At 54.0% G+C, this 21,645-nt stretch overlaps 1 protein-coding gene across 1 annotated transcript in view; it reads right to left on the reverse strand.

The window, feature by feature from the left end:
* Nucleotides 1-2,913: 2,913 nt before the first annotated feature.
* Nucleotides 2,914-21,645, reverse strand: part of RASAL1 (RAS protein activator like 1) — a 45,756-nt gene continuing 27,024 nt past the window's right edge. Inside the window, exons 12-21 of the mRNA XM_019539415.1 lie at nucleotides 21,356-21,468; nucleotides 18,025-18,217; nucleotides 15,581-15,718; nucleotides 12,674-12,818; nucleotides 10,427-10,599; nucleotides 9,894-10,031; nucleotides 8,629-8,764; nucleotides 7,826-7,946; nucleotides 6,418-6,485; nucleotides 2,914-5,439 (exon numbers count right to left, since the gene is read on the reverse strand). Coding sequence (XP_019394960.1) covers nucleotides 5,306-5,439; nucleotides 6,418-6,485; nucleotides 7,826-7,946; nucleotides 8,629-8,764; nucleotides 9,894-10,031; nucleotides 10,427-10,599; nucleotides 12,674-12,818; nucleotides 15,581-15,718; nucleotides 18,025-18,217; nucleotides 21,356-21,468 — 1,359 coding nt within the window. The 3' untranslated portion in view covers nucleotides 2,914-5,305. The remainder of the gene's footprint in view (nucleotides 5,440-6,417; nucleotides 6,486-7,825; nucleotides 7,947-8,628; nucleotides 8,765-9,893; nucleotides 10,032-10,426; nucleotides 10,600-12,673; nucleotides 12,819-15,580; nucleotides 15,719-18,024; nucleotides 18,218-21,355; nucleotides 21,469-21,645) is intronic.

Consider the following 21,645-nt stretch of genomic DNA (forward strand, 5'->3'; position numbering starts at 1 on the left):
GGAAGTGGTGCAGGCTCCAAGCCTGGGGATTTTTAAAAGGAAGTTAGATGAGCACCTTGCCGGGGTCATCTGACCCCGGTGCTCTTTCCTGCTCAGGCAGGGGGTCGGACTAGATGATCTACCTAGGTCCCTTCCGACTCTAGCTACTATGAAACTATGACCCTGGGTGCTGCTCTTCACTCAGCTTCACAATCTTGCTGAGCAGGGGCGCTGGGCTGGCATCAGGTCCCATTCTGCTCAGCCTCTGTCCCCTGGGCCTTATCTTATGGCACAGTCTAAAGCAGCTGTACTATGGAGGCCTCTGCATTGTCTCTTGAGCAAAGTCCTCAGCAAAGGTGAGTCCAGGATGCTTGGGAATCTTCCGCAAAATCTTGGATCCTAGTCCCCTCCTGGCCTTTCCGGCAGTCCCTGATCCCCAGTCCAATTTCATGGCAGTTATGGTGATTCCCCAATATCATTAGAGGATTAAGGGCAGGCAGCTCATGTAAATGACATTTGTTATGTTGGCCCTTTTTACCAACAGAGGAGTGCATTGTACTTCGAGCTTCTGGGCACAGGCTGACAACCCCTGACAGTCACAGGGCCGCTTGCTTTGGGCAGCCAGGGTGGACAAGGCTCAGAGTGGTTTGTGGTGATAAACTTCAAAGACTCCAACGTGCTTCCTGTTCAGGGCCAAGCAGCCCTGTGATGCCCACAGCTCAGACCAGTCTATGCAAAAACCCTATTGCTAAGGTCATTGGTCACCTGACATTATATGGCTGTGGTCAGGTGTTTATAACTTTGCCAGGCTAATTGCTGGAGCTGAAATTTTCCATGCTCTGGATTTTTTTTCCCTCTGGCTGGACTTTATTGGAAAATATCAACCACAGCTGAAAAGGGGCAGACAGGAAGTATTGTTTAGTCCATTCCAAAACGCTGGTGGCTTACACTTTGCCAGTTGTTCTGGAGCAGGGCTTCAAAATGGGGTGCAACTCTTAGAAGAACTGCCCTGCACATGTTCAGTACAGACTTACTTGCTTTTGGCAGCTAAATTCCCTTAACATTCAACTCACCCTGACATGCTCCAGGCAGGCGTTAGCAGGACCAGTGCAAGCTGGGTCTGGGTCCAGGCACCTGAACTGAACACAGAGAGTCTGTTTCCTCTGTGCTCGCAGTGATGCCCCCCACTGGGACCATGGTTCTGGGCAAAAGTAGCTGTCTGATTTGAGGGTAAAACCAGCCAGACCTTCTGGGATGGGGCAGGAGCCTGGTAGGAGAGAGGTGAAGGAACTGGTGAGGGGAAGGGTTAAGTCAAGACTGGGCAAGGAGATTGGACCTTGTCTAGGAAGGCTGGGATGGGCTAAGTGAGGAAAATGGGACTTGGACATGGAGCAAAGCAGGGGGAAGAGACAGCGTCAGGGGGCAGGCAGGAAGGAAAAGACTGAACAGGGCATACTTGAAGGGAACAGACAGAAAAATTTGTACCCACAACAGTTCATGTCCTGCCGGAGCCTGGAATAGAAAACAAGATCTCTGAGTTTTGCCCCCTCCTCTGCCATCTGCATGTCTCAGTAAAACCCACTGACAAAGTGGGCCTTCCCCCAGAAGTACAGGTCTATGCAGGGGATGACAACCTACTGTTGCTAGAAGTTATTCCAGAACTCCAAGTGGCAGAGGCCCATGCAGTGGATCTGACTCCAAACCTGCTGATGCCCTGTGTGAGTGCTAATATGATGCTGCAGGATGGAAACTCAAATGCATTCAAAAAAACAAACTGGAAATTACACCCCAAAACCCTCTCTGAAGTGAGCGTTATGCAGGTTGCGTAGTGAAGCGCACAGAACTTAGGGGATGTTGGTTACCCGCGCAGCCTGAAGGTAGCTCCCATGTGTGTACACGATATTAAAGTGACATGATCATGTACTGTTTTACCTATGGGAGCCCTGTCCCATTCTGTGCAGGGGCTGGTGCTTTATAGAGGACTCAAAGTGAAGGCAACTTGTCACAGGCTCCTGCTGAAGGTGAAAGGTGTGTAATGCATGAGGCAGGGCATGGCAGGAAGCAACAAATCATCTCTCCATTACAGCAGTTAATGCTGCCCTGGGGAATTGGGTTTTGTTCCTGCTTCTGTCACTGAGTTCATGTGTAACCACGGCAAATCATTTAAAACCAGCCTTTCCATGGATGTTCACCAACTCCATGTTCCTCATTTTTGGGAGGAATCCCTGGGGGCTGATCTGAAGAAGTGCACAACAACCATAGCTGCTGTGAAGCAAAGGGAGATGGGCTGTAACACATGGAGCCCTATATGTTGCTAAGCACGCTAAAAAATAAGGTCTTTGGCATCTCAAACTAGCCACTCGAGCTTCTTGAGCATTTCTGTGCTTCATCTCTCTCTGTCTTGGCATTTAGTTTCCCCCATCTGTAAAATGGGACTGATAACAAGACAGCCTCATCAAACAGGGCTTCTTAGAAACTCTCAAACAACAGAGCCGTGGAACGGCCCAGGAGACAACAAATACCTGATTTCAAAGCAAGGTGCTATGACAAAGGCCTGGAGCCACATGCTGAACAAAGTTAAGTGAAAACATCAGCAAGCAGCTCATTCTGTGTGCACCATCGCTCCATACGCTGAATGTGGCAGGGGTGGGGTGCAAGGTAAGCTATGTAATTATGTAATTAGTACCTGCATCACACACATACACACACACGCATACACATGCACACACACAAGGGGCAGAATGAAGGCTGTACAGACAACCTGAATGCTGGCAGGCCCTCACTTTTGAGCTCGCAGCCTAAACAGAAGTCCTTAAGCACAGGCTGTGCGTGTAAGACATCAAGAGACGCACACAACAGCGAGCTGCATGGGGACACTGTTGAGTTAAAATCCAGGAGACCACACCTGGCCTTCCAGGATTGCTCTTGCCTGTGGCATGACCATTCTGCACGGTGTCCTGCCCTGTGTGCTCACAGCCTCTCCACCTGGCAGATGGTATTTAACCACCAACAGCATCAAGCTGACCCTGCTCAGGATGACATGGGCAGGCTGGGATATCTACCCAGGTGACATCACTAGCCCTGAGTGTGGCAAGCTGAGCTGGGCAGCTGACACCTTTGCAGGCAGGACTTTGCCATGGGGAGAGGAGATGAGATCTCCCTCCTCCCAGTCCCTCTTCTGGCCTGCTCAGCAGGGCTGGGCTTTACCTGCATCTGCCCTGAAGCTAGAGGCTGGTTTGGAGGCTCATGTTCCAGTCACAGTCACCACCTTCTCACACCATCACGATCTCCTTTGCTGCATGGTCTCTCCGCTGCTGTACCCTGAGTCAATGTGGTTGGACATCCTGGTTCTTACCCTACCCTCATAGGGGGCATTTCCTTGCTCCCTACCCTGGAGGGCATCACCAGCTACTTGGATCTAGGCAGGTTCCAGACCTCACTCCTGGGCTCTGGATGAGATGTCCTGAGAGGTGGTGGAGGGCAGTTCCAACTTCTAGACCTGGTCTGTGGTCCACAGAGGATCCATCTCAGTTCTCCCACTTGGGTCAGGGCAGGGTATGAGAAAAGCCCAGGACACCAGTGCTCTGCTGAGCCATGGGCTGATAGCACAGAGTACACTGAGGACGTGCCTTCTCTAGATGGTTCTTGTTCAACCTTCCTAACCCCGGTAACTCTCCTTCTGATGCAGGTGGACCCCATCTACTCTCTTCTATGGATAATCTCAGCTGAGACTGAGCAGCCCTGGAGAGGGGGTGAGACTTAAGGCCAGGGGGCACCAGGGCTTAGACTTCGACCTCAGTGGGCTAGCAGGGAAAGTAGGGTCCATGGCAGCTGTCCCCTTAGTCTCCCCCGCTGGGCACTGCAAGGGGCTGCCTCAGCTCTCATCGCCCCGGAGGGCTCTGACGTACAGACTTGCTGGGACTCCTTCCATCTTCTCCTGAGGGGTCCCCCCTCTCCTCTGCACTGGTTGCACAGCCAGCCCACAGCTCAGTGTGTCTGGAAGCTCAACACATAACGTAGCAATCACCAGAGGCTGAGTGGCACGTCCCTGTGTCTCTGAGTCTGGAAGTGGCTGGAGCTCCAGAGGATGGTTCTTTCAGCTGAAATGAGGTGCAGACCCACCCCCCAGGCCTCCCCCCCGTCTCCCACACAACCTCGTCTCAATGCCTTGGTATAGCTGAGCTCCACAGCAAAGTACCAGTGAAGACGAGATCCAGTCCCTCCCTCCCACCTGCCACACACACAGCTGAAGCCACAGTGATAACAAAACAGAGGAGGGAAGCATCCCTGGGAACTGGTGACTTCCTCTCCTGGGGCAAGGACCACCCGGAAGAAGCCATATTCTGCTTTAAGACAGGGTTCACTTAGAGGCGATAGGCATCTGAGACTGGGTGCATCTGTAACACAAAGCACTGCACTGCTCTCTGTCAGGCAGCTCGGAGTCTCTACGTTGCATCAAAGCCAGTTACCATGTCACCAGGCCACACGAGGACATTGTTCTCTGTGGTATCACCAGGGTTTGAATTACAGGGGAGCTCGGGTGGCAGGGGGGCAAGCCCCCACATAAGAGATGAAAGCTCCTCCATAAGAGAGCAGCCCCCCAGCCTGCTCCGTGCTGCAGGCAGTGGCTCTTTCCGGCTTCCGGCTGCCACCACCACAGACCCCCCCGCAACAAGAGTCAAAATGTAATTCAAACCCTGGTACCACTGCTCTCCTCAGCTTGCCACCCAGAGACCAGTGTCCCCACATCTCTTCAGGTGCCAGTCTGGAGTTCCCAGGGACAGACGCATGGCCTGAGGCTTACTGTGAAGATGCGGCTTAGCAGAGTTGTGTACCGACCCAGGAATAATGGCACAGTGAGGGCTGAGGAACAGATGAGCAGATTATTTCCAGGGCACTGGCAGACATGGCTGGGACATGTGGATTTTTGCTTTTCTGTCCCATGGGAAGCAGGCAGCTGCCTGCCCCTGTTCAGGGTCTGGGCACACAGAGTGCTCCTCGTACCATCTGATGGCAGATGTGGGCACTGTCTCAGGATGCAGAGGTGGGAGAGCAAGGAGCACTGGGCCACCTCCAGCCAGTGTTGGTGTTGTCTTCTGCTGTGACCCTATTGCTCCTGTCCTGAGCCAGATGTTGGCCCCAAGGCTTCAATGCAGGGCAAGGACCTGCCTCAGTTACACACACTCTAGACCACAATGCCAGGCCTGATGGGTGGACAGAGCTGGTACCAGGGTTGGCTCTCACATGCTGCTGCTAGGCAGGTGCAGTCTGATGGAGGCCCAGGCTCCAGGAGTGGCACAGGGCAGGGGACAGAGGCTGCCTAGGCCTAGTATGACTCAGTGGCCGCCTCTTCCTTCTCCCGGCGCTCAAAGGCACTGTGGGCGCGCTCCAGGTCCTGGATGACATCCAGCAGGCGGGCAGTGGCAGCCATCCTGCAGTCCTGGAAAGAGCGTTCATGGTCTGCAGGAGAAAGGGAGATGATGCAGCCAGCTCTGAGCACCTGGGCAGGGCAGAGCAGACCAGTGCAGGAAAGCACCCGAAGGCCCATCATTCTGCTGCCCACCACACCCAGCTCCCACCAGGCACATGTCACCAGGCCTGAGCAGAGGATTTCTGCCCCACCCTGGCCACTTGCTCCACTTGGCATCTGCAAGAAAATGACTGGCAATGGAGGGTGGAGAGCCTGTTTGTATGAGGAAAGGCCAGCAAGGGCAGGAAGCTCCTGCTTGGGGTCCCTACAGACTTTGCAAGGGACATCCCTGCAGTGCTCTCTGCCCATCCCTGAGCAGGAGCGAGGAATTGGTACATGCAGGAGAGGGAGCCCCACGTGCTGATGGGAAGGTGGGGGGAGACTCACTGGACCCCCACCCCCAAGCGTGGCAAGGAGGAGCAGAGTGCTAGTTTCCTGCTGGAGGGTGAGAGCATTCACAGCACAAAGGCAGCACCTGCTCACCCCGGGATCTGACTGCGGTTCAGAGTGGCCATGAACCCAGGGAGCAGCAAAAGACAGTGGGAGACAGGCACCATCTTCTCTGTCACCTGGTTACCCCCATTTGCTTGCCATCCATGTGAACCCAGGGAAAGCTTTAAGAGAGGGAAAGGCCCTTCTGCCCTACCTGCTCGCCTGTGCATGAGCTCAGAGGCAGCATCCCTCCTCCAGGCTGACACTGCAGTCAGGGCTCTATGAGACTGTGGGATGACTGCTGTTGGCCCGGCTGGCCTACCAGGTCCTTGGCCTGTGGCAGGAGTAAGCTGGATTGCCTGGGCCCAGGGCCTAATGCACCATGAGCTCTCTGCTTCCCAGGCTGGCACCACCTGAAGACCCCAGAGGGGCTGAGGCTCTTGCCTGCTCCCACTTCATGGCTTGGCACAATGTTGTGCCTCTGGCACCTTCCTGCCAAACCCCCTTGGCTGCTGTGTGGAGCAGCAGGTCCATACCTTCCTGGGTATAGCTGCCCTCCTGCTCTAGTGCCAGCCTTGCTTCGGAGAACTCCAGGTACTTCTCCCTGGGGAGAGGAGAAGGCGAGTGTGAACTCTCAGGGGCAGGGACCGCTCCCGTCTGTGCAACGGTCTGGCCCAGACAGGGTGGGCAGGTGTTACAAGACAGTTATTGAACCAGGGAGAGAAGGGAGTGCTCAGGGCCCCTCTCTGAAGGCCCCTGGATGAAAGGGTCTGGCCAGCCCCACAGCACCACATCCCGGTTCGCTGTTTCCTGACCGAGACAGTTTCTCAACCCAGACAGACCCACGGCCCATGGATCAGGACACTTCCCTGGGCAGTGGGAGAACCAGCACCCCATTCCTGTTCCAGTAAATACCTAATGGATTATACACAGCTGAACCACCCCAGTAAGAGATGCCCCTGCGCCAGACTGGCTGAGGGTCTGGTAGCTGGAGCAGTTCATGTCCCTGAATCAGGCCACGTGGATTTCAGTCTCCACCTCCCTCCTTGCAGTGAGTGCTTTGGCTCCTGGGGTGCAGGCAATGCCTCAGACCCCTGAGGACAGGCAGAAGCAGTGTCTGGGCATGCAGGAAATGAATTGCCAAGGGACCCGCTTTGGACTGCAGGCCACAGGCTTCTTTAAAGGCAGCAAGTGCGACAGCTGGTGAAAGGAAGACCCCTCGTGGTGGCATGTGGTAATATCAACCACAGACCTAAAGACGAGCCACCCCTGCTTTTTCACCCCAGTCTCTGCAGCAATGAAGTCCTGATGGTGACTCCCTTTAAGGCCTTCAAGTGTGTGTTGGCCTGGGGACAGCATCGCCCCTGCAGGAGGCAGGAAAGAGGGGTGCCTGTTTGAGCAAGGCCTGATGCCAAGCAACACTGGTGCCTTTGCCGCGAGGGACAGGGCTGGCAATCTGTGCAATCAAACCCCTCTGCGAAGCAGGGCCGGGGGAGCCAGAGCCAGAGCCAGAGCCCCTTGCCACAGCTGGGCTGGAGGGTGAGGACAGATGAATGTGCCCACATGGAGAGAAAACCAATGACCATGGAGCAGAGGAGTGACCAGGAACAACACTGAAAGGCCAGCAGGACCCACTGTGCGCCCAAAGGTGTGCCCTTGAATCCATCAGACCCTCCCCTGCTCCCTGAAACCTGGCTAGAAGGCAGAGCTAGAGCCCCCGTCCCACGGAGCAGGGCCTGAGGCTGGTGCCTCTACAAAGCTAACTGCCCTCCCTGGCCACAGCATAGTCCCCCTCCCAGCCCACTGGGGCAGCTGTGTTTGTGACACACTCCTACCCCATGCCAGCTGTGAAGTGATGCTCCCCTCCTCAGCACGCACCCATGGCCACCTCCCTTCCCTCCCATGCCACGGTCCCTCCTGTCCCCCACCAGTAGTCACATGCACCTGAGCTTGTCTCTCGCCAGCAAGAGCTGCCCATACACCATCTGGGCCTCGGCATCTGGGTCGAGGGGGTCACTCCAGTCCCCAAGGGTCACAGCAGAGTGAGTCCGGCTGCAGCCATGTACTGGAGGCAAGACAAGGTGGGGGACTGGTCCAGCACATCCTGCGGCCAAGGGGAGGCAGGATGGGCTGCCAAGTTGGGTGTGGGGGTAGGGGCCTCAGCCTGCAGGGGCCTCGATGGTGAAGAGCTGAAGCCTGACTGTAAATCAGGCCTCAGTGCTGTGGCAGTGGGCTTGGGAGACCCAGCCTTCCAGCCAGACGGGGATGGCTGTGCCTCCTTCCAGGGCCTCTCACTGTGCCTCAGCCACCAAGGAAGGGGAGGGGGCACTCAGTTGAGGTGTCTGCTCCCTGCCAGCAGTGGGACCTAACAGACTGATCTGGGACATGGGAGCCCCAGTTCTGGTCCCAGCTCTACCCCTGGCTTGGGGGTGATCTTGGACAAGTTACTTCCCCTGCCTGTGCCTCAGTTTCCCCGTCTGTGAAATGGGACAATGACTCCAGTCTCCTTAGCAAAGCACTTCGAGATCTGTCAACAGAGAGCACCAGACAGGAGCTGGGAGGGATGGGACAGGAGTCCCTTGGCCTCGCTTCCCCCACCACCACCCACGTCCCACACTGAGAAATGGCAGCATCACGGGTTCTCCTGGGACTCAGCAGGCAATCTCATCCCCAATGCTGCCTCTCCCTCTGACCAGGACCCCACCCAGAATTTGCCAGGCAGGACACTGGTGAAAGGTGAGGAGTACCTGTGCGGTCAGCCTGCAGGCAGCAGGTCCAGCGGCTGCCTCGGAAGGCGCCAGGGTGGCAGGAGGGCAGCATACGCTCGTTGTAGATGCTGGCTTTGCGAATGGCGGACAGCCACTGATTGAGCTCGTTTACGTTCTGTGGGGACAGGGTAGCATCAGCACCTGGTCCCACCCACCCTGCGGCGTGGCACCAGCAGCAGTATGCCCACCGTGTGTGGCCTGTAGCTACCAGTACAGCAGGATCCAGCAGCTCAGACAGCACTTGAAGTCAGTGGCAGGCTGGGGCAGGGCTGGGTGCACTGAGAGGCCCAGCTGTCTCCCATCCCCCAGAGCCACTGCCATCACTACATAGCTCTTTGGAGGCCCACAGGCTGTTTAGGCTGTGCCTGGGTCCCCTGCATTCTGGACCCCTGCATTCACTGGGCATGGGGGTTAATTTGGCACCAGCGTGATGCCCCTTGGAGACTGGTGCTCCCAGCCCTCATCACCACTACCAAGTGCTCCCGCTCCAGGCTCTTGGCTGCAATCACAGCCCAGGGGTGAGGGGCCTGGGAGCACCTTGCCTGCTGTGCTCTGGCAGGAGGGTGAATGCTGGTCCAGAAGCACAAGCAATTTGCATCTCTCAGGGATGGGGTCACCCACAGGCAGCACAAAGCAGGGGAGATGCAGGGCTGGGTCAGCCTGAAAAGCAAGGCCCACACCAGTGGGGTGCTGCAAAGGAGATTTACCTAGACTGAGACCCAGAGCTCCCTGTGCACCAGAGCACAATGCTCTTGGGACATGCAACTAGGCAGCCTCTGCCTATGAGGCCAGGATACCAGCTTTCCCTCAGCCATGGCACCTGGGAACTGCAACCATGGCTGGCAGCATGCAGGGGCCACTGGGATCCCCACCCTTATGTTCATGCCTGGCCTCCCCTTTCTTTTATGCACATGGGCAAAGCCAGTGGCCATCCAGCCCTACCTGTGAACAGAGGAAGCAGGCAGCGCTCTCCATTATACTTGTTGCTGGCTCTCCAGCACACTGGCCGGCAGCACTGACTTGTCCCCTGCTACGCACACGGTCGCCCTGGGGTTCTGGTATCTTGGTCATCCTCCAGGGATCAAACCCAGGCATGGCAGAGATAAAGTACGAACCCCTGCAGGCTGAGCTAACACACTAAGCCCCCCAAGCCAGGAGCCACAGAGGAGGACACGGCCAGGACAGGGCACACAGGTTGGCCCTAGGGGCCACACTGCCACCGCCCCCTGGTTGTGCGTGCTCACCTTGCACTGGATGTACATGGTGTGGAGCTGCCCCTCAGCATCCTGCGTGATGATCTGCATCATGTGTGGCTGCTGGAAGGCATTTTCGTCCACCCTCTCCACAGCACAGATCCGCTGGATGGGGATGGAGGAGCGGACCTGCAAGATTAAACCACCCCCCAGTCCCCACCATGAGATGGTGCCTTGGGGCGAGCAGGGGAGGTGGGAGGAGGGGTCTCTATTCAGGCCTCAGCCACTCCTCACGCATCAGCAGAGCTGGGAGAGGTCAGTGCAGGGGTAGCAGAGGGCAACAGGCGGGGACTGGAAGGCAGAGCTGGGGGGAGCCCAGGGCTGGGAACAAGGGGGTTTCAAGGTGGGACTGAGGGAAGCTGTGGGGAGCCCAGAACAGAGCACCCATCATTGTTGTGCCTGCCCCTGGCCAGCATTACCCTCCCCATACTGACCGCAGCTCTGGTGATCAGCAGCTCCAGAGGCCCCATCCTGTCAGGGGTCCCTGAGCCCAAGGGCACTACGGGAGTACGGCAGGGCCCTACCTGCCACTCAGGGGACTTGGAGTAGGAGAGAGTTTCACTGCTCAGCCAAAAGTAGCGCTTCTTGAAGGTGAAGCGAGTGACCAGGTGCAGGCCCTCAGCCTTGCGCTTGTGCAGGTAGCCCTCCTTGATAGTGGCTGATGGGTGGAAGAGCATCCGGGGCTGAGCCTCACCTGCTGTGGGGAGGAGGGGGAGCAGTTACCCAACCAGCATGCCCACCCCCAGCCTCCACTGGTCGCTCCAGCCCAGTGCCTGCCATCCCACACAGCACAGCTCAGGCACTCAGGCCACTTGTGGGACTCAGAAAGGGGTAGCATTTGGTGCCAGCGTGACAGAAGCTAGGGTTAGAAGGTGAGGTCTGCTGAGGGCACCCACAAAGCCAGGCAGAAAAGGCCCCAAACCCAGTGTGCTTACTTGGCAGAGCGCTCTCCAGAAGGAGCTGCTATTTTCCTACCAATCCCAGCCCTCTGGAAATGTCTACATTGTCATGTGTGCAGTCTGTCCCTGGCTCCTAGCTCTGAGCAGAACCAGACCACCCTGGCTGTGCCCATCTCACCCGACTGTGACTCTCCCAACTCCATGTCCTTTGGAACTGGGCTGGCTCCTTCAGGAGTTGCTCTCAGGTACTTTTGCTACTCTGTTTTCAAGTGTGTGCAGAAAGCTGGGTGCAAAACCACCCGTTATCCCACTTTTCTTCACCTAGGCTCTGCGCTGATTGGGGCAAGCAGAGAAGCAAGGGGGTCAATTACCAATGGAGCTAGAGCCACTTGCTCCACAGGTAAGAGAAACACCAGAAAAACTTGCAGAAGCCCTAATCAGCTGCTCCAGCTGTGCAGCCACTGGGCTCGGCCAGAAAAGGGCACTACATACCCTAAAACAGAAAGGCAAAGCTGGCACTGCCTGGGAGCTGTCCCCATTCCTATTATACTGTCACCCCTCATCATAGAAAGATCTCAAGCTTCCTAGTGCCCTGGTGCAGCCCTTCAGGCTGCGTTATGATGAGATCTTATAACCCAACAGCAGGTGACAGAGGGAGCTGCCTGGCTGTGGGCAGAGACAGGAACAGCCCTGACATGCATGCTGCAGCCAGTGTGTGGTCTGGGATGTGGCTAGAAGCCATCTGGATCTGCTCAGGCTCCAAGACCAAGCCCAGCCCCCACTCTGGTGGGGGCAGCTGATTTGAGTGTGGGGTCACCACTCGCAGCACTGTCCTGCCTCCCTGGATGTTCAAGAGATCCCAGGTAGAGGACCAAACCACCAACTACAGAGGAAGGCCAAAACCCCCAACATGACCATGGGGTAAAATTCCTTCCTGACCTCACAGCAATCAGCCTGACCCTGGGTGAAGGGGCAGGATCCTCTAGCCAGAAGCCTCTGGCTATCAGGAATGGGAACACTGCAGCACCATAATGGACATCCCTGCTCTGTCCAGGTTTCCTCACCAAGCTTCTCCCTTGCTCTTCCCCTCTGAGGCCCAAACATGCTTGAGCAGATCCTGCTGACACCAGGCCCTGCTGTGATAGCAACAGCATTAGGTTCCTGTGCTGGAATAGGAGAGTGGCTGTCCAGTCTGGCTGTCCATGTTGGAGGCTCCAGAAGCAACTCCTTGCACATACCCACACCCAAGCTATATCCTCTGGTGTGAGGCACAGACCACTTGCCCTACCTCTCAGATTCAGAAATGGGGTGAGGGGGTCTTGTCTCCATCACTGAGTTTCTCCTTTACTTCAGTGGAGTGATAGGCCACTGAAGGGCAGTATTGGGGCTACAAGGATGGACCCACTTCTGACCCTTCTAAAAGATGGGACAAGTCTGGAGTCACTAGGGGCCCAGATGGATCCAAGGGGGATCTGAGCACCAAGCTGGTGCTGAGGCTCAGGATAGCTTGTTGTTACATCCTCATGAGAGCTGGGGCCACACAAGAAACACATCAGCTCTTTGCTCAGCTCTGTCAGTGAAATTGTACCTACCCCACTATGCCCCAGCCTCTAGGAAAAACTTGAGTGATAGGATTTTACCACCACTGGGACTTGGAGATGTTGAATGTGCAAGTTGTATATCAGGAAACAGATGCCCGCTGTAAAGGGACAGTGTCTCCCAGGGGATCCTGCCACCATCCTCAGTCCCACATGTCCAGACCAAAGCCCCTGGTGTTAATGTCACCTGAGCCCTGGAGATGCTTCAGGACAATTCTGATATTTGCAGCTGCTTAGAGGACCCCCACGAGTCCCCGGGCACAAGAGGATTCACCTTTTTCGCTGTCCACATCAATGAGCTTGTCCAGAAAGTCCTTGACATGGCTGACGCAGGGAATGATGAAAGGGTGCAGCGGAGCCATCCACTGCTCTTTGCCATGCCCCAGTTGTAGGCCCAGGTTGCCAATGCTCTGCACTGCCTGGCAGAAGAGAAGAAGGGGGAGAGGGTCACAGTGTGGGGCTGGGCCCTCTCCCTGCAGCATCCCCAACTCTATTCCCTCCTCTCTGTTGGGGGTCTGTGTGGCTGCAGGAGAACCTGTTTGCTACACAAGGTGCCTCTGTTAGTAGGGAGAGTGTTGCATCAGAATCACAGGGCTCCAGGCATCTTGTCCAACAGATGTAGGATTCACTTTTCCTTATCCTTCCCCAACCGATGTCTGACCTGCCTTTTTCTGAAATCACAATCCTACGCCAAAAGCCTTCCTGTAAAGTCAAGCCCAACAGACCATTGCTCTTCTGTGGCCTGAATGTTATGGTTGTGAACTGTGCAACAGGGACCGCTCTGGAAAGGGGATCACACTTGGGTAACGCCCAAGGAGCATAAATAAATCAATACACATTTTATTTAGAGGAGACTTTCCTTGACTGTGGCCCACAGCAGCAGCATGATAAGGTTTCCAAAGCAAAACAAACGGCTGCATGTTCCCTGGCTGGGGATGGTTTGGGCAGGCCTCAGGGACAAAGGGAAGGGCAAAAGATACCTCCTCCCCATTCTCCTCTCACACCTTCCCCACACGTTAACCATTCTCTCCTTCTATCCCTACACCTCCCTTTCAGCACATGTGATGCCACACATTCATTCCTTACCAGTTAGTTTAAGTCCCTGCATCCTATTCCCCCCTACCCTCATGGCCTGCCCCAGTCTGGTACATGGAGAAGTGTGATGGGTGCCAGCCTCCAGCCTGGGTTAGTCATTCCTTGTGAGTGCCAGCACAGAGGAGCTGCCAATCACAACCAAGCCCAGAGACTCAAAGTATGAAAGAGAGTACTGGGTGGGTCTACTAAAGGGTTCACAGGATGCAGGGGGGTGACATTCAAGATCCTAGAGGTGACCCTCAGACCACTGCCCAAGCCTGTGGCTCTACTCCAGGGGCCAAGCCAATCAGGCCACACAGCAAGGAGGTTTGGCAGCCCTCCAGCAGCAGGGATGCTCTCAGAGGAGAGACATGGGGGGGAGGCTCTTGACTGGAGATCAGACTGACCATGCTGGACGACAAGAATGGGTTCTCCTTCTGTATCAGTCCCCCTGCCCCCGACACAGCACTTCCCTATTCCACTCACAGGAGGCGGTTAAAACCATTTTTTTTTTAATTTCCATATTCCAAGCCAAATTTACCAAATCAAATTCCAAATCCATGAGTTGGCCCAGAACCATAAGTGGCCTCACTACCGGCAAAAATCCTCCACCCCCACCTGGGGCTTCAGATGTTTCCAAATCCTTTGGCAGACATCCTATTTGCAGGCCCAAGCCTGGAGGCTCAGCGTTTGGATGCCCCCAAGTTCTGCTTGCCCTCAGCCATAAGGCCACAGGAGCAAGCTAGGGAGGAGTCTCGCCTTTCCATAAAGTGGGCATAAAGCCAAGACCTTCCCACTCCAGCAGCTGAGAGGTTTACTATACGTTACTTTGGCAGGTACTATCCCTGTGCCAGGAGAGTGGTCTTCCCCGGGTGTGACTAGGAAGACCGCCTCAGTGGTCATGGTGTTTCCCTTGCCAGGCAAGCATAGGACTACTCTTGATCTGAGCACCGGGATGTGACCTATTGATTAAAACCAATAGGTTGGATCCCAACGTGGCCTTAGTAACATCAGGGGCTGCACTGATCTGAATCACTTCCCACCTTGCTGCTGTATCTAACTGAAGCACGCTATACAACAGCACATCCAGGGGCTCTCTCACACAGGTCCTCTAATCAGCCATCCCCAACAGTCATCAGGCTCTCAGTACATTACACCACCCGGTTCCATATCTAGGATGGATACAGAACAGTCTGGGGAGCCCAGCCCAGCACAGATGATTTTCCAGAACAAACAGACCTAGGATGCTACAGAAAAGGCTGCCAGGGGTGGTCCAACCAAGATGCTCCAGTAAATGGTTCCCTCATATATACCCCTGCCACTCCCAACCCCTCCCTCCCCAACACTGATTTGAGGCCAACATTAAATTCTGCCCAGTATCTGTATCAATACTCCAGGGTACAACTCAACCAACACTATGCTATTTCCTTTATTTTTTATGGACATTACACATCTGCACAACTGATCACAAGCAGATGCTGCTTGTTCTGCAGGGGCAGGTCAGATGACCTCTTGTGATACAAGCAGCACTTGTTCTAATAGATTTTAAGGTGAGAAGGGACCATCAGGTCCAGTGTGACTTTCCCTATAACACAGGCCATAGAACATCACTCAGCTGCCCCATCACTGAGCCCATTAGCTTGTGTTTGGCTAAGGGACATCTTCCAGAAAGACACCCAGTCCTGGGTCCATCAGTGGAGAAGCTACCACTTGCCTTGGTAGCTTGGTGCCTTGCTGTAACAAAAAATGTGCTTGATTTTCATTTGAATTTGTCACACTTCTGCTTCCAACCACTTGTGGCCTCCTCTTCACCACTGCCCATTAGTACTGGGCACCTCCTCTCTGTGATGGTGTTTACTCACTATAATTAGGTATAGGTAATGGACGTCTGGAGCAGTTCCTCAGCCAACAGCATAGCTCCACTGAACTCAATGCACATTTACACAAGCCGAGAGCATGGCTTCTTGGCACCTCTAGCTCTTTCGGTGGACTTCTGAGGAGAGGATGTGATCCAAAGGCCCAGGATCCCCAACACACATTACAGAGACATGCCATGGTGATAAAAAAAAGCAGGATACCCATCCTCCCTCCTTCCCCGAGCATGTACCTTGGCCAGGAGCAGAAGTGTGCGGCTGGTCCGGGGGTCAGCATGTTGGTCCCGGAGGTTGAACAGCTTTGGAGTCAAGATGGCAGGAGCAAAGAAGCGGAGGAACAGAAAGCCACTGATGGCGATGTACTTCATATCCTGAGGGAATGGGAATTTATGTCTCCAGGGATTTGCTGTCACCATTAAGGGAACGGGGCCCCTTCCCCCATGCTCACATAGGCTCAGTGGGGCATCAGTCCCCTTTTCAGACCTGCCACTGGAGGGTTGCCTCCAGTTGAGGATTGGTGGGGGGCACTGGGAATATGCGTGTGTTCTCCAAATTCCTTCACGATTCCACCCAAATTTGCTCCCAATCCCTTCCCCAGACCCAGCTCCAGTCACACCTACCAGTTCCCAAGCCAATGGGCAGTAAAAAGAATCCCCTGAGAGCCATCCAGGAGTAGCTGCTGCTTGGAGGCAAGAGGGAACGTGCTAAAGCAGGCAGTGGGTGCACCTACATGAGATGCTTTGTTCAGGATTAGTGCAAATTACTGTGCAGTAAGCATCACTGTCTATACGTACAGATGCTTACAGCACAGTAATTTGCTCTTATCATAAGTAAATTTGCTCCCTGGAAATACAAGTAGCAAATTTACTCACAATAAGTTACTGTGTAGTACAGCATGTATAGACAGCCAAACAGGAGCAAACTTGCTCCTGGTCAGCCAAGCAGCAGGGGGCAGGAGATTGCTCCCTGGCCCCAGGAGCTGCCTACTGCTGGAGTCGACTCCCCCACCGAACAATGTCCCTCTACCCTGGCAGCAGGGAGCTCCCAGCCCCAGCTCCCTGATCATAATTGCAGAGCTGGGGCTGGGAACAGGCTGGGAGCTTGTTCCCAACCCCAGCTCTACAATCACAGAGCTGGGGCTGGGAACAGGCTGAGAAATGGTTCTAGCTCCAGCTCCGCAATCACAGGACCTGCCCTTCCCCTGCAGCTCTTTCCAAGCCTCCTCTGCCCCTGTCTGGGGAGTTGGGGCTGGGAGCTCCCTGCTGCCAGGGCAGGGGGGACATTGCCCTCACCTAAGCTCTGGTGGCAGAGCCCACCCCAGCAGTAGGCAGCAATCCCCCAGTCCCTGCCAGGAGACAGCTATCTCCTGGCCCTGTGCTCCCTGCCAGGCCCTGGGCTCCCTCTGGCTCTGCTGACAGCCTAGAGCACCCCCTGGCTGCTGCAGGGGGCCAGTGCAGGGCTGGAGGGGGTGGCAGCAGACTGTTGCCAGGAGCAGCAAATCTGCTCCTGCATTCCTGCACATACAGATGTCTGCCTGAGGTGGATTTACTCTAGTAATTTACTGTAGAGTAAACACACCCCACAGCATTTGCATCTGTAGATGGGCCCAGTAAGTTACCTGCAGCAGCCCATGCTCTGATTTCATTGGGTATCAGCAATGAAGGAAGGCTGGGCCAGACAATCTGTGGGGCACTGGAGCGAGGTAGAAGGCACCAGAACCAAGCTATCAAGAGTATCAGGAGGATTACGGGATATAGGATTCCTGGGTGCTCTTCACAGCTCTGCCACTGATTCCCCGATGCAGACCAGCCCAGCCCAGCCTCTGGCTTCTTTACTTTTTGTTCCATCCAGGAAGAGCACACACCAACTGCTGAAACTTGCTGAGCCTGACGGAGGGTTTTTGAACCCAAAAGCTTGCTTAATGTTTTTTTCCAACTATTTAAGTTGGTCTAATAAAAGATACCAGATTCACGCAAAGAACCTTGTCTGCCACTGATTCCCTGATGCACTTGAGAGGGAAGGCAATGAGCCCTAATTCACTGATAATTAAACAAAGTGCTATGAGATCCTGGTGTAACAACCCCCTGGCTGGCCACCACCAGCAACCAAAGCTGGGATCTCTAATCCCAAAGCACAGGCTTCTACCACTTGAACAACTGACCTCTCCCCAATGGAGGTAGCAGCAGCAGGGCAGTACCCTCTTATGTAGACCATTACCAGAGCAGTGGTTCTCAACCTCACTGGACATAAGACACCCTCCATAACCTTTGTGAATTTAGTGGCACCCAATTTCAAAAACTAATTTATATGTTAAAGTGTTTATCTCCTTAAACAGGGGATAGGCAGTAGGGGTGGGAGATTATCTAGGCAGAGACAAGCCGGGCTTATTTGCTTAAGTCATCTGCTTATCTCCTCACATCTCACTATCTTCTCACACCTTGTGATACCCTTCAAAGGACCTGGTGCCCCAACCTGTGGTTGAGAATCACTGTGCCAGAAGGAGACAAAGATACCCTGGGTGATGGGCTACACAGATGAAAGGTGCCATTCACTATGAGTTGTCCAATCCTTGATGGTTGGCTATAAAGCCATGAGAAGGCCTATAGATTAAGACTCGTGTAACCCCATCCCTGCCCCTTCCACCCTACTCACACCACCCCCTCCACAGCTGCCAGACCTCGTGCTCAGCCTCTGGAAACTGGTCCTCGACCCGTTTGTGTAGCTGCTTGAAGGCCACCCTCATGATTGGTGGACATTTCTCCACCGAGCCAATGATGGACTCCATGATGTCGCTCAGATATCCCTTCAGGAGCTCCAGGCTGCTCTCCCGTATCTGGGCCTCAGACAGTGAACCCTTGAAGGATATCCGCCTGAAAGGAAACCCAGAGTGATGCACGGTAAACCCATTAACAGCCTTCACTGCATGGTCTCTCTTGCTTTATTGAGCTAATAAACAAAGCCTTCCCCTACTTCAGGGTGGGTGGATTGCCTAGTTTTCCAAGCCAAGTTCCCACAATAAACTCCTGTGGTACACTGAAGATTTCAGTCTCAAATTTGGGCCCATTCTTTTACACGGAACGTTTTGAACAAAGAGACAATGACCTTGCTAATGCAATCAGCATAGTAGCTTCTGGGCTGTTCCAAATATTTTCTGCTATCCCTTAGTTTCTTTGCATTGCGGATGTCTGCATTGACAGAGCACTGCTATCCAGCAGGGAGTGGAGATGTGGCATCAGTGTAGAGGAAAGCAGTGGGAGAAGAGGTCAGCTGGAAGTGTGGGTTAGATTCTTTGGCAAAAACAAATCATTGTGAAATAATTAACAAGTTGTCATTGGAATTGCAGATTTCAGATTCAATGCCCAATTAGGATGTATGGGGCAGTTTGTCCATGTCAGAGGTATTGTGCCAGGCTCCAGATGAAGGGTCGGTTTGGATCAGTAAGGGCTGGGAACTTATAACCACATTTTCTGGAGTAATGAGTACTCATGGCCTCTCTCAGTGGAACATGGGGTGCTTGGACACTTGAAATCCAGGTGACTCAGGGGTTAGATTCTGGAATACAGTCCCATGGGGAAGGTGGATCTGGGGGATGAAGAATACACACAGCCTTAGATCTGAAAAGCAGGACTCACTAGCAGCCAGAATTTGGCACTGAGCAGGCCCAAAGACTGCGAAACCACCTTGAAAATGACCCCATGACAGTGCAGAACTGAACTCTCCGAGTAAATTCCAGCCCATGCAAGGTACAAATTGCAATTCTGGTCATAGTGATCCTCTGTTCACCCACAAATACTGGCTTCCAACTAGAGAGGTTTGCTGGGCCTGACTCATCTTCACAGTGCCCTTCAAGAAATCATATCAGCCAACTCTCTCAGCATCCTTGGATGAATCGCATCTGTCCCCATGGACTTGTACATGTCCAGTTTTTCTAAATAGTCCCTAACCTAGTTTTTCACCAAGTGAAATCAAGACTGGGCTGACAGGCAGCATGGATCACCTGCAGAGCCTATGGATCATCTGCAGAACAGGTGCAGTGTGGATAGGAGCAGGATAGGCTGTTTTGCCTGGTGCCTCCTCAAGGCTAGGAGGAGGCAACATCTCTGGGGAGGAAGGGGACTCAGTGTAGAAGGCCCATTCAAACTGGCACTTTTCTGCTGAGTTGAACAACATGGAGATCAATTAGCAGTGACTATAATTGTTGATGCATACTCTCTAGTGACCATGCTGAGACCAACCTGCCCATCCCTTGCCACCAGGCAGGTGGTAGTGACGGTGAGGGAGTCGAAGCAGTGACCAAGAAGAGAAGAGATACCTGATGGCCCATTTGCCTCCATGCACAGCAGCATCCTGGCATAACAACACACCACAGCATACATTGCTCTGTCCTACTTCGAACAGCCTTCCCCACTGGAAGAGAGCGGAGTAGTTTTCATGCCTGAGCGTTGGCTGCTGAGTTCACTCAAGCAGTCAACACTCAGGCATGAAAACTACTCCGCTCAAAACTGGGACCCATCATCTCAGTGGAGCTTAGCTCCAGGCCACAGAAGGGCCCTCCCAAGTTCCCTGGGCAGCCATGCTGGAGAAGGGGAGTGTATTCCAAAGGCGATGGAGACGGGATTAATTTTTCTCCTTGCTCTCCCTCTCCCCATCTCAGTCTGGGGCAAGCAGAAGGTAGACAGAGAATGATCCTAGATTTGCAACCCCAGGGTTCAGAATCCAGGGTTCATCCCTGCTGGGGGTGACAGGTGCCTGCTTCCCAAACCCTAAGGCTCCCTGGCTCCACAGTCTGCAGATCCAGCCTGCAGAGGCCATTAGCATGCCACTGGGTTATTTTTAGAGGTATAAATCACTTGCCAGACTCACTTTTCTCTGCTTAAATTAGCACAGTTAAGTGGGAAAAAATAACTGTGAATTATGCTGGGTTCCATGTGTCAATGTTTTACTAATTTGTCACATCTAATTGGGGCATGCAGGATCTTGATCCCATGCCCATGTCTGCCCTGAGACACATCCCGCACCCATCTCTTCCCTTCTCCTCTCCGAGACATCTGCGTACCTGCTCCTCTGACCCCTTCTGACTTTGCCTCCAGTGATCTCCTCACCCTTCACTGTCTTAGATTCATGGTTCCTTTGAGGCAGATGGAAGAAAGTCCAATCAGACACCTCCAGCCTACAGAAACCATCCTGCTTCCAGCTATCTTGGCATGACCGTGCTCCCCACAGGTTATTCTAACATGGGAGGGTCAGCATGTCCAAATGCCTTGTGCAGCAGTCCTTCTAACCCCACATCCTATCCCCATGGGAACCCCAATCACAGCACAGCCCAGCACAGGGTTCCCCTGCCTGGTTTGTATTATTTTCAGGTTCAGTTTGCTGCTTAGCAGGTCTCAGGCTGGTGGACCTGCTCCCATCTCAGCACAGAGACAAAAGTGCTCCCTTCTACCTCCAATGCCAATGTAGGCTTTCCTCAGAACAGAGCCAGTTAAAAAGCTCATTTTCCACCTACCCCAGATGGATCTCAGGTTATGCACAGAACACACCTCTCAAGGTAGATACACCTGATAGTGCAATGAGGAGCTGCCTGCCTTCAAGACTGATCCCACCTTTCTACAGTTGCCAGGGCAGGCAAGTCAGCATCCAAACCGTCCTCAGCCAGTAGGAACCTCTCTGAAGGAAACTCAGATGGTGATCCCCTCATCTGGACCCAAGTCATTGGATATGCAAGACCACCTCAGAAGTTTGCCTCTCCAGGGGTTTGGGAGAGTGTAGATGTTTGGAAAAGGGTGCACTGGAATTTCCCTCTGGGTAGCAAAGTGATCATGGAGAAGCCGCTGCAACTGGCTCTTTGGCGCATTTCCCTCTGAACAGATGATCCTACAGGCAGACCTTGCTCCTGGCCACAGCTGCACAGATTTGGAGCCAGTGCACCATACCCACCTAAACTTGGAGTAAACTTGAAGTTACTCCAAGTTTAGACAAGTGCAGACCTCTGCAGCCCCCGCACTCACCTGGTACGGTTCATCTCAATCTTACAGGGATCCAACTCAACATACTTCTTCTCCTCAAAGATGCGGTTTATGATTGGCTTGAGGACCTCATTGAGGTACGGCATCCCAACCACCTGCGGGGAGCAAGAAGGGTCCAGTGACGAGAGAGAAATGAGGGGGAAGCAAGGACAGGGGAGACCAGGAAGTGAAGAGAAAAAGGAAGGAAGGCTGAAGAGAAGCCAGAATGAAACGGGAGAAATTTGAGAGAGTCCAGAGAAGAGCCGCTTGTATTGTTAGAGGCCTGAAGAGCA

This window comes from Crocodylus porosus, unplaced genomic scaffold (genome assembly GCF_001723895.1).
Source record: "Crocodylus porosus isolate Cpor-Errol unplaced genomic scaffold, CroPor_comp1, whole genome shotgun sequence".
NCBI classification, from domain to species: Eukaryota; Metazoa; Chordata; order Crocodylia; family Crocodylidae; genus Crocodylus; species Crocodylus porosus.